This window comes from Onychomys torridus, chromosome 2, assembly GCF_903995425.1.
Source record: "Onychomys torridus chromosome 2, mOncTor1.1, whole genome shotgun sequence".
Classification (NCBI taxonomy): Eukaryota; Metazoa; Chordata; class Mammalia; order Rodentia; family Cricetidae; genus Onychomys; species Onychomys torridus.
Window position 1 is genome coordinate 146,310,714 of NC_050444.1, and position 13,349 is coordinate 146,324,062.

At 50.3% G+C, this 13,349-nt stretch overlaps 1 protein-coding gene across 1 annotated transcript; it reads left to right on the forward strand.

Moving 5' to 3' along the window:
- Positions 1-2,634: 2,634 nt before the first annotated feature.
- Positions 2,635-3,879, forward strand: LOC118577108 (the record flags this gene model as incomplete). Its single annotated transcript, XM_036177150.1, has 1 exon — positions 2,635-3,879. A coding segment is annotated over exon 1 (1,245 nt), but the record flags the coding sequence as incomplete, so codon positions are not given.
- Between the last annotated feature and the right edge of the window lie 9,470 nt (positions 3,880-13,349).

The window sequence follows — 13,349 nt, forward strand, 5'->3', positions numbered from 1 at the left end:
TGTGCCATTATGTGCTACTCCCTGGACAGTGGACTGGCGTCTGCTGACTCAACCTTCCTCTTTCCAGAATTCTCCTCTCTGTTTATCCTGCCTATACTTCTTGCCTGGCTACTGGCCAATCAGCATTTTATTTATCAACCAAATCAGCACAATATACATTCACAGCATACAGAACAACATTCCCATCATTTCCCCTTTTCTTTCTATTTAAAATCAAGATTTTTAACTTCAACATAGTAAAATTATATATAACAAAACAGTTGTTAAGCAAGAATTACAGTAACAATATCTAGTCTATTTATATTTGGCAAGATTAAAGAAAATATCTTATCTATCCTATATTTGGGAGTCTAAGGTTTCATATCTATCTTATATCTTATCATAACCAAGGAAAATTATAACTGTCCAGTCTTCAACTCCATCAAAGACCCCAGAAGGACATAATATTATCTAAGTAAACAGGAAGAGCATTGTAAGCAACTTCCAAAAATCTAGAATGACAGAGACAGCTGGCTGCCTGGACAGTCACCCAAAGTTTCTCTGTAATGTTGGGTATCCATCTTCACCCTACAGGCCTAGAGTCTCTCAGTGGCTTCTTCCTGTGTCCTGTAGAATGTCTGGCAGTCTCCTCTGTGAAGCAGGAACCTAAAGGACCATCTCACCTTGCAAAGTTCAGTAGTCACCTTCCTATGGGTCCTAAATGTCCACTTTATACAATATTTTGTCAATCACTCCAGGCAAGAGCAGTTTTTTGCCCAAATGGCTATTTTTGCCAAGAAGAAGATAAACTCCATATGGAGTGTCTTTGATGCCCATCTTTCTCCCTGAAGTAAATTGGTGCTGCCAGGAGCAGATGTGTTTCATTGTCCAGAAAGTCTAAGTTTTTAAAACATTTTAAATGCCATATTCTGTAGGTCTTTGAAGTGTTTGAAGATTACCTACCTAGCTGAATTATATCTATGTATACCTAGAAAACTTAACATGACTATAAGTTTGACTATCATAGAAGACTAATTATTTATCTGTATTTCTTTTTTTAAAAGATTTATTTATTTATTATGTACACAGTGTTCTGCCTGCATGTATACCTGCATGACAGAAGAGGGCGCTAGATCTCATTATAGATGGTTGTGAGCCATCATGTGGTTGCTGGAAATTGAACTGAGGTCCTCTGGAAGAGCAGTCAGTGCTCTTAACCTCTGAGCCATCTCTCCAGCCCTTAATCTGTATTTTTTAATTATTCATTACAATTTAAATGAGCTGCACAAGCATAATACCTTAAACAAGTATAGAAATATATATACAGTATAACAAAATTAACTTTAAATTTGTATCATAAACTAAAATCCATAGCAACGTAAAACATTTTTAAACAAGTTGTTGCTCTTTAAAAGTAAGTTCATGCCAGGCGGTGGTGGTGCACCCCTTGAAAGACCCCCCGGCACCCCTATAGTAATGCTATGTTTGTAAGGCTTATAAGGGAACAAAAGACAGTTCCAGGAAATAGAATGGCCCCACCGCAGCCCAGATAGCCGATAGATAAGCAGGATGTCAGGGGCAGACTGCCTGGCGTCAGTGCGGGAGGGCCAGAGCAGCTGGAATTCTAGATAGGGGTTGAGTCAACACACATATCTGGTTACCAAGGGAAAAACCCACAAACCGCCCTGAGCCTGAGTTCACGCCCCATTTGATTTATGCTCATATATTCGCGCCTCACTTTGACAGAGCTTTGTCCAATTAGAACCCTTTGACTATTCGCGCCTCACTTTGAATTGTCCAATCAGAGCTTTGTAACCATTCGCGCCTTGTTTAAATTATCCAATCAGAACCCTTTGACTAATGCTTTCCCGTGCTTCTTGCTATAAAAACCCATCTTACCAACCCAGAGGCGCGCAAGTTTTCCGAGAGACTTGGTTGCCCCAGGTACCTGTGTTTAAATAAACCTCGTGCTGTTGCATCTGATCCGTGGTCGCTGCGTGCTCCTTGAGCCGGGGGTCTCTCCTGAGGGGAGACCTCTCCGGGGGTCTTTCATTTGGCGAGCCAGCCAGGAGGCAGAGACCCTCTACTCACGGACCACTAACCCACCATCAGGAGGTAAGCCGGCCGGCCTCAGTATTTATGTTTAAGCTCGAGCCGTCCTGTGTCCGTTTTGTCTCTGTGCTGCCTGTTTCTATGTTTGAGCTCTGTTCCTGCGCAGCGTCCGGAGGGACCAGGAAAGGAGGCGGGCAAGGCCTGCCGTGAGGCCGGGCCGCCTGATTGTAGTGCCGGGAGAGGAGGCAGGCAGACTTGCCGTGAGGCCGGGCCGCCTGAGTCCCGCACTAGGGTATCTCCCCTAGTGTTCTGTATCAGGGTGAGGCTGAAGGGGCTGACGAGCCCGGACTTCGCTCACCAACCCTGGAAGACGTTCCATGGGAGTCTGAAGTCCCCTTTGGGGCACGGTTTTTCGGGGCCTCCCAGGTATCCGAGGGATACGTGGTGTTGGCAGGGGACGGGGGGGGGCGCAAACCCTCCCAATCCCCGACCGAGTTCTTGCTTTCGGTTTTGCGCCGAAGCCGCGCAGCGCGATTTGTTGTAACGTCTGTTGTTTGTCTGTTTCTTGTTTGCTGCCTAATTCTTCTTTATCTAGACACCAGAATGGGACAAACCGTCGCTACGCCCCTGAGCCTCACCCTCGACCACTGGTCGGGCGTAAAAGGCCGTGGCAACAAGGAAGGAGTCATCATCAAAAAGAATAAATGGACCACCCTCTGCGAGGCCGAATGGGTTATGATGGGTGTCGGCTGGCCCCGAGAGGGCTCCTTTAACCTCTCTTTGATTTCACAGGTTGAAGGGAAGATTTTTGCCCCCAAACCCCACGGGCACCCAGACCAGGGCCCCTACATAGCCATCTGGAGATCCCTGGTAGAAAACCCATTTCCATGGGTCAAGCCTTTCCTCCTAGGTCCCTCTACAACCCCTTTGGCTTCTCCCCCGCCCTCCGCACCTCCTGCGATTTCTTCCTCCTCTTTATACCCTATACTTCCCCGCAAAGAGGCTCTCAAGCCTTCCGTCCTCCCCTCCGACCTAGACTCTCCCCTCATTGACCTCCTAACAGCTGAGCCGCCGCCTTATCGCGCGGCACCGGCCGCGCCAGCCGCGGGACCGGAAACAGGGATGACGGCCATCGGAGGGGCAGCAGCCCCTGAGAAGATGGCAACTGGCGGGGACACAGGGGGGACCCCGGCTCCCTCACCCATCGCCGGTCGCCTTCGGGCCCGCCGGGATGACACCCCCCTGGAATCCAAGGCCTTTCCCCTCAGAGAAGGGCCCGGCCGCCATCTCCAGTACTGGCCATTCTCGGCCTCTGATCTCTATAACTGGAAACAATTTAACCCCCCGTTTTCCAAAGATCCCGTGGCATTAACCAACTTGATTGAGTCTATCCTAGTGACCCATCGGCCAACCTGGGATGACTGCCAACAGCTTTTGCAGACCCTCCTGACTGTGGAGGAGAAGCAGCGGGTGTTCCTGGAAGCACGGAAGCTGGTCCCCGGCGAAGATGGGAGACCTACCCAGCTCCCCAATCTCATTGACATAGCCTTTCCCCTCACGCGCCCAAATTGGGATTATACCACCAATGAAGGTAGGGGACACCTACGTCTCTATCGCCAGTTGCTTTTAGCGGGTCTCTGTGCCGCTGCTAGGCGGCCCACTAATTTGGCCCAGGTAAGAAGCACTATCCAGGGAAGGGAGGAGACGCCTGCCGCATTCTTAGAAAGGCTAAAAGAGGCTTATAGAATGTACACCCCCTATGATCCAGAGGACCCAGGGCAGGCGCCAGGAGTTATCCTGTCATTTATCTACCAGTCGAGCCCAGATATCAGGACTAAGTTACAGAGGTTAGAAGGACTGTCGACACTGAATCTTTCGGATCTGCTGAAGGAGGCAGAGAAAGTATTTAACAAGAGGGAAACCCCGGAGGAAAGGGAGGAGAGGATGTGGCAGAAGCAGGATGAGAGGGACAAGAGACGACACAAGGAGATCAAGACACTGGCCGCCGTAGTGTTGCAGGGTCAGGACAGAGAGGGAGTTAGGATGGGAGAATGAAGGCGACCCCCCTTGGAAAAGGACCAGTGTGCATACTGCAAGGGAAAAGGACATTGGGCTTGGGAATGCCCACAGAGACCACAGGGACCCCGACGACCCAGACCCAAGGCTGTGGACCTCCTTAATCTGGAAGACTAGGGGGGTCCAGGCCAGGAGCCCCCCCCTGAGCCTCGGATAACCCTCAAGATCGGGGGGCAACCCATAACCTTCCTAGTTGATACGGGGGCCCAACATTCGGTCCTGACCCATACTGGGGGCCCCCTCAGTGACCATTCCGCCTTGGTCCAGGGGGCCACCGGTAGTAGGAGATACCGGTGGACGACTGAAAGAAAAGTCCAGTTGGCGTCGGGGCAAGTAACCCATTCTTTCCTACATATACCCGACTGCCCTCACCCGTTGCTGGGCCGGGACTTACTGACCAAATTAAAAGCACAGATTTACTTTGATGAAAGAGGACCCACGGTCACGGGGCCTGGGGGGACCCCTTTACAAGTCCTCGCCCTAAATCTGGAAGAAGAATACCGCCTTTTCGAGCCTGAGCCCCCTGAAGAACCACCGGGTGAGATGCAGGACTGGCTAGACAGGTTTCCACAGGTATGGGCAGAAACAGGAGGCTTGGGGCTTGCGCACGACCAGCCGCCCCTCGTCATTTCATTGAAGGCCTCCGCAGTCCCAATCTCAATCAGACAGTACCCCATGTCTCGGGAAGCGCAGGAGGGGATTAAACCCCACATCCGGCGGCTAATAGACCAGGGAGTGCTCAAACCCTGCCGATCTCCCTGGAATACTCCCCTCTTACCCGTCAAGAAACCAGGCACGGGGGAATTCAGACCGGTCCAGGACTTAAGGGAGGTCAATAAGCGGGTAGAAGACATACACCCCACAGTACCTAACCCCTACAACCTCCTCAGCACCCTCCCACCGACCCATACTTGGTATACGGTGCTGGATCTAAAAGATGCTTTCTTTTGCTTGAGACTGCATCCTCAGAGCCAGCTACTGTTTGCTTTTGAATGGAGGGACCCAGAAATCGGGCTTTCAGGACAGCTGACCTGGACCCGGCTCCCTCAAGGGTTCAAGAATAGCCCAACACTCTTTGATGAGGCCCTCCATGCAGATCTAGCCGGATTCCGGGTAGAGCACCCAACCTTGACTCTGCTCCAGTACGTAGATGACCTCCTCTTGGCCGCCAGGAGCCGGACCGAATGCTTGGAAGGAACTCAGGCTCTGCTGACCAGGCTTGGGGAGAAGGGCTACAGGGCCTCAGTCAAAAAGGCCCAGATATGCCAAAACAAAGTTATCTATTTGGGCTACACCCTGGAGGGAGGGCGAAGATGGCTGACCGAGGCCAGAAAAGAGGCAATTGTCTCAATCCCCCCTCCCAAGGGCCCTCGGCAAGTCCGAGAATTTTTGGGCACGGCCGGCTACTGCCGCCTCTGGATTCCTGGGTTTGCTGAACTGGCTGCCCCCCTGTATCCTCTCACTAAGCCGGGAATTATGTTCCGATGGGAGGAAGAACATCAACAGGCCTTCCAACAAATTAAGAGAGCATTGCTCGAGTCACCAGCCCTGGGCCTACCAGATCTAACTAAGCCCTTCGAACTATTCGTGGATGAGAACTCAGGTTTTGCCAAAGGGGTATTAGTGCAAAAACTGGGGCCCTGGAGGAGGCCGGTGGCCTATCTATCCAAGAAATTGGACCCGGTAGCCACTGGATGGCCCCCTTGCTTACGCATGGTGGCCGCTATTGCAGTCCTGCTCAAGGATGCGGGTAAACTGACTCTGGGTCAGCCAATGACTGTGCTATCCTCCCATGCGGTGGAAGCCCTAGTCCGGCAGCCCCCAGACAGATGGCTCTCCAACTCCAGAATGACTTATTATCAGGCCTTGCTGCTAGATACCGACCGAGTGACTTTCGGCCCCACAGTCTCCCTCAATCCAGCCACCCTACTACCCCTGCCTGCCTCCTCGGGGGAGCATGATTGCCTCCAGATCCTGGCGGAAGCGCACGGTACCCGTCCAGACCTGACCGATCAACCATTAAAGGACTCAGACTATGTCTGGTTCACGGACGGGATGAGAAGAGCAGGAGCAGCTGTCACCACTGAGTCAGAGGTGGTCTGGGCCTCGCCGTTGCCGGCTGGAACATCGGCCCAGAGAGCGGAGCTGATCGCACTCGCCCAGGCCCTCCGGATGGCAGAAGGTAAGAGACTCACAGTCTATACTGACAGCAGATATGCCTTCGCCACTGCTCATATGCATGGAGAAATCTACAGACGAAGGGGCCTCCTGACTTCAGAAGGTAAAGGAATCAAGAATAAAAAGGAGATTCTGGATCTCCTACAAGCACTATTCCTCCCACGGCAGCTCAGTATAATGCACTGTCCAGGGCATCAAAAGGGGAACACAGCAGTGGCTCGGGGAAACAGGCTGGCTGACCTAACCGCCCGAGCCGCAGCCTCCCAACCACCCAAGGAAGGGCAGCTGATGCTCCTGCAGGGTCACCCGCCGCCTGGCAGAGGCCCTATGCCCTACAGCCCTGAGGACCATGAGCTAGCAAAGAAAATGGGGGCGGAATGGGACTCTGAGAAGCAGGCTTATACAAAAGAAGACAAACTAGTCATGCCTACTTCCCATACCCAATACATGCTCAAGTTTCTTCATGCACTGACCCATCTAGGCAAGGGCAAAATGAAGGCCCTACTGGCCGACGAGACTTCTGGGGCTATACTACTGAACCAGGACCAAATACTCCAGCAAGTGACCTCTAGCTGTCCAGCATGCACCCAAGTGAACCCCGGAAAGGCCCACTTAGGCAAGGGAACCCGCCTAAGGGGCCATCGCCCTGGGACTCATTGGGAAATAGATTTCACAGAGGTAAAGCCCGGACTCTATGGCTACCGTTACCTCCTGGTTTTTGTGGACACCTTTTCTGGATGGATGGAAGCATTCCCCACCAAGAAGGAAACAGCCAACGTCGTGGCCAAAAAGCTGTTGGAGGACATTTTTCCCAGATATGGGATGCCCCAGGTAATGGGGTCCGATAATGGGCCTGCCTTCGTCTCCCAGGTAAGTCAGAGGGTGGCCAGATTGCTGGGGATTGATTGGAAGCTTCATTGTGCATACCGGCCCCAGAGCTCAGGACAGGTAGAACGAGCTAATAGAACCATTAAGGAGACTTTGACCAAATTAACGCTTGCAACTGGCTCTAGAGACTGGGTGCTCCTACTCCCCTTGGCCCTTTACCGGGCCCGGAATACCCCCGGACCCTATGGTTTGACTCCCTTTGAAATTATATATGGGGCCCCCCCACCTATTGTGAATTTCCTTCATCCTGACATTTCGTCCTTCGCTACCAGCCCTACCTTAGAGGCACACCTCCAGGCCCTCCAGCTGGTACAGAAGGAAGTTTGGAAACCTCTGGCAGCAGCCTACCGAGAGCAACTGGACCACCCAATAGTCCCTCATCCCTTCCAGATCGGGGACTCCGTCTGGGTTCGGCGACACCAGACCAAGAATTTGGAACCACGGTGGAAGGGACCATACACCGTCCTGCTGACCACACCAACCGCTCTCAAGGTTGACGGGATTGCTGCCTGGGTCCATGCCTCCCACGTGAAGGCTGCTAAGGAGATTGACCCGACCAGTGCCAAGGAGTCCACATGGAAGGTACAGCGCACTCAAAATCCACTGAAGATAAGACTCTCTCGTGCCTGATTCTCCTCCTTACTCTTACCCCTCTCCCAACCCTGGGGTCAGGGTCCCCTCACCAGGTTAAAAGGCTCATTTGGCAAGTTATATCCCAAACCGGGGAGACCATATGGTCAACCACAGCTAACCATGCCCCCCACACCTGGTGGCCCCCCCTAACTCCCGATATTTGCCAGCTGGTAGCGGGCCTGGATGCTTGGGACATTGCTCATTTGAGTCACTCTGACTTCCCGGTTCGCACGGCCCGGTCAATCAGACCTGGGGGAGGACGAGGCCATCTCCCACAGAGGGGACCTGGATGTATCAATGCAGACACCCGTTGTTCCTTGTCCACTTATGACTTTTATGTCTGTCCCCGTGATGGCCGCAACCGGAATGAGGCCCGTAGATGTGGGGGATATGAGGAATTCTTCTGCAAACAATGGGGATGTGAGACCACCGGCGGGGCCTATTGGAAGCCCAGCTCTAGTTGGGACCTGATAACGGTGTCTAAAAATTATTCCAGCCCCAACAAATGTACAGTCAGCACTGAGGGAACTGTCCCCTTACCCATTGTTATCTCTTTCACTGAAAAGGGCAAGGAGGACAGAGGATGGCAGTCCGGGCATACTTGGGGACTCAGGTTTTATATGACAGGGTTTAACAAAGGCCTGACCTTCAAAATTCAGCTCAAGGCAGAAACCACCCCCCTGTCAGTTGGTCCCAACTCGGTCCTCTCAGATCAGAAACCCCCGTCCCAGACAGGACAGGGTAAGCAACTCCCCACTCCCACTACGTCACTCAATATGAATGTTCCCAACATAACTGCAGCCCCAACAACTGCGGCCCCCGCCAGGACCCGCCTAGGAACAGGGGATCGACTCCTTGGTCTACTGCAAGGAGCCTATTCCACCCTAAATGCCACCCAGCCTAACCGAACTCAGGAATGTTGGCTATGTTTACTCTCCCTCCCTCCCTATTATGAAGGGGTAGCAGTACAGGGCCCGCACTCCCAGCTGGACACCCCCCCCCCCGCGCGATGCCTGAGAGAGACCCAACATAAGCTGACTCTGTCAGAAGTATCTGGACAGGGATTATGCCTGGGGAATCCTCCCCCATCCCATCGTGGCCTCTGTAATACTATTGTGACCTCGGGAACCGGATATTCCATTAGTCCTAATGGAACTTACTGGGCATGCGACACGGGACTCACTCACTGTGCATCCTGGTCATTACTGCAAGGCAATGAGTCCAGCTTTTGTGTATTAATAGAACTGTTTCCCAGGATAACCTATCATGAGCCTGAAGACATTTATGCTCAATTTGAGATGGGACCCGCCCGAACCAAGAGGGAACCTGTGTCCCTGACCTTAGCCCTTATGTTAGGAGGTCTCACTATGGGGGGAGTTGCGGCTGGGATAGGAACAGGAGCAACTGCCCTAGTTGAAACTCAACACATCCAACAGCTCCAAGCCGCCATGAACCAGGATATACAGGCTCTGGAGGAATCTATAAGTGCCTTAGAAAAGTCCTTAACCTCTCTCTCTGAGGTAGTACTCCAGAATCGTAGGGGACTGGACATCCTGTTTCTACAGGAGGGGGGACTATGTGCCGCTCTAAAGGAAGAATGCTGTTTCTATGCTGATCATACAGGTTTGGTCAGAGATAGCATGGCGAAACTCAGAGAGCGGTTGAAGCAGAGACAGAGATATTTTGAGGAACAACAAGGATGGTTCGAGGGATGGTTCCGCAGGTCCCCATGGCTCACCACCCTCATATCGACCATCATGGGCCCTCTGCTGATTCTTGTGCTTATTTTGATGTTTGGCCCTTGCATTTTAAACAGGCTCATTCAATTTATTAAGGAGAGAATTTCGGTGGTTCAGACTCTGGTACTAACTCAACAATATCAACAACTCCATCAGTCAGAGACTGAGACACCACCCCTGGCCCCTCACCTTTATGCACCTCAGTAAATGAAAGATTCCATTTAGTTAAAAAGAAAATGGGGGAATGAAAGACCCCCCGGCACCCCTATAGTAATGCTATGTTTGCAAGGCTTATAAGAGAACAAAAGACAGTTCCAGGAAATAGAATGGCCCCACCGCAGCCCAGATAGCCGATAGATAAGCAGGATGTCAGGGGCAGACTGCCTGGCGTCAGTGCGGGAGGGCCAGAGCAGCTGGAATTCTAGATAGGGGTTGAGTCAACACACATATCTGGTTACCAAGGGAAAAACCCACAAACCGCCCTGAGCCTGAGTTCACGCCCCATTTGATTTATGCTCATATATTCGCGCCTCACTTTGACAGAGCTTTGTCCAATTAGAACCCTTTGACTATTCGCGCCTCACTTTGAATTGTCCAATCAGAGCTTTGTCCAATTAGAACCCTTTGACTATTCGCGCCTCACTTTGACAGAGCTTTGTCCAATTAGAACCCTTTGACTATTCGCGCCTCACTTGAATTGTCCAATCAGAGCTTTGTAACCATTCGCGCCTTGTTTAAATTATCCAATCAGAACCCTTTGACTAATGCTTTCCCGCGCTTCTTGCTATAAAAACCCATCTTACCAACCCAGAGGCGCGCAAGTTTTCCGAGAGACTTGGTTGCCCCAGGTACCTGTGTTTAAATAAACCTCGTGCTGTTGCATCTGATCCGTGGTCGCTGCGTGCTCCTTGAGCCGGGGGTCTCTCCTGAGGGGAGACCTCTCCGGGGGTCTTTCACCCTGTAATCCCAGCACTCAGGTGGCAGAGGCAGGTGGATCTCTGTGAGTTCGAGGCCAGCCTGGTCTACAGAGCTAGTCCAGGACAGGCTCCAAAGCTACAGAGAAACCCTGTCTCGAAAAACAAAAAACAAAAACAAACAAACAAAAAAGTAAGTTCATTAATCTACCCTTTTATCCTATCTTATCTTATCTATATTCTTCACTTCTATACCGTATCTCCCTTTCTCCTTTTAGAAAAAGATTGACTATGATCAATAATAGTTTGCAAACAACAACCTAAACAAAGACAAACATCTGTAATCCATTTTCGGGAATGTGGGTGTAGTTTTCTAGGCTACTTCCTGCTGATAAAGGGTGCTGTATTCTTATGGGGATCCTGAGAAAATTAAGTATTATTGTCAGGTCTCGACTGGAATAGTCTGTGATGTTGTATTATCTGAGCCAGTTGCCTTGAAACTGTTCTGGATGTTGGATCATCTGGGCCATCATCAGAGACCTTTCAAGGGGTCTTAGTTGGTCAAACCTGATGTATCTTAATCTGGAACAAATCCATAGCCTCTTGCTTCCTGTGGAAACAAAAGCAGAGCCTCCTTTCCAAAGTAACATATCCTTAGATGCAAATGTTGAAGTCAAGATCTCTTTAAAATATACATATTGGTTTAAATGAGCATCTTTTACAATCAAATGTCTTTCGGCAGTTAAAAATATCAAAGACAACACAATCCAGATTCTCTGTGTACTATCCATCTTTACATGGCTTATTTTTTATACTACCTTTACTGTCTCTTTAAATACTTTATTTTTAAAAACTATTTCTTTATATAACTATCTATATTAATTTTCTTCTCCCTTCCAAGCCTACGTACATTTTTACACACACTGTAAACCATTTAAAGTCTTATTCCATCTGAATCTGCCTTATTGAGAATCCATTGCTTTCAACTGCATGCAGCGTTGCTAGGACTGAAAGGTGGCTCCGCCCACCTCAGCTTTTTAACATGGTGGAGATAATTCATGGCCATGCTGTCCGGTGACTCTGGGAGGCAGTGGGTCTATGCTTCTATCAAAGCAGCATATAGCCCAGAAACCTTTTTTTGTTTGTTTGTTTTTTTGTCTGTATTAGCAAAGGCTAAATCCACCATGCAGCATAATGCATGGCTTGGAGATACCCCATTCCCACCATGCAGCATATGGCTTGGAGACACCCCATTCCCACCATGCAGCATATGGCTTGGAGACACCCCATTCCCACCATGCAGCATATGGATAGAGACACCCCATTCCCACCATGCAGCATATGGTTGGAGACATCCCATTCCCACAATGCAGCATATGGCTTGGAGACACCCCATTCCCACCATGCAGCATATGGATGGAGACACCCCATTCCCACCATGCAGCATATGGTTGGAGACACCCCATTCCCACCATGCAGCATATGGTTGGATGTAGTGCCCTGGAACTCCCAAGTTGGGTAACTGCTGCCTTGCTTGCCTGACCTTGACCTTGATGTCCTCCCTATGCTGATTCCCTGCCGGTCTCCACCCTCCTGAATGCTTAAGGAAGTTCTTTGTTTGTGTATCCTGCATTTGGTGTAAACAGCTTAGATGCAAGAATATAGAACATTCAGTAGCGAACTTCTACCCTCCGGGGTTCCTCCATTGTGCTGTAAGCCTGTGTTTAAGGTTCCCTCCCTTCTTTAATAAACGGCATTCGGCATCCCCTGGCACGAATGACCTGCTGTCTTTTGTCTCTTTTGTTTTTCGATCCACAGCCCCTCACTCAGACATGGTAAACAGGTGGTGGTAGCGTGGGCGCTACCGCAACAGTTGGAGACACCCCATTCCCACCAAGCAGCATATGGTTGGAGACACCTCATTCGGGTGGAAACTCAAGCCGTTGGGTACCATTTGTAGCTGAAGTTTTCTTTTGTATGTCCCATTTCGTGTGTTGCATTACATGTTGTTTTTGTACACTGGTGCAATAAAATGCTGATTGGCCAGTAGCCAGGCAGGAGGTATAGGGGGGATAGCAGACAAGGAGACTTCTGGGAAGAGGAAGGCCGAGTCAGTAGATGCCAGCCTACCATTCAGGGAGCAGCATGTAACAGTGTACAGGTAAAGCCACGGAACTCGTGGCAACATATAGCTGAATAGAAATGGGCTGAGTTTAAATTAAGAGCTAGTCAGTGGTAGACCGAGCTAATGGCCAAGCAGTTTTAATTAATATAATCTTCTGAGTGATTATTTTATAAGTGGCTGTGGGGTCTGTAGGGCTGAGCAGGATCAGAGAAAACTTTAGCTACGTGGGACCCTATCTGTCTGTGTGCATTAAGCCTCAAGTTGTCCATCTGTAAAGTGGAGATGTGCCATCCTGGGCAAAGAATGTGCTCGGCAGGGTGCTCAACAGTGAGTCCTTCCCTTTGTTCCTATGTCCTTGCCCAGCACCCTTAGAGGAACCTTACTGCTTGTGGAATGGCTTTTTGGTGAATACAGTGCCCCTCCTGGTGTTGGAAGCAGGTACTGCACCCCATCCCAGTACAGGTCCCTTCAGGACACAGGCCTTCCTGTAGTTGAAAGTTTTCTCTGGTCCTGAAGCTGCTTATAAAATAACCATCCAGAGGCTTAATATTATTTACAAACTGCATGGTCTATGGCAGGCCTCTTGCTAGCTAGCTCTTATATCTTAAATTAACCCATTTCTATTGACCTATGTTTTGCCACATGTTCTATGGCTTTACTGGTCTGCTGGCATGTTCCTCGGGCAGCAGGTTGGCGTCTCTCTAGACTCTGCCCTTCTCTTTCCTGTCTCTCTCCTTGGATTTCTCACCTGTCTCTAAGCTGCCT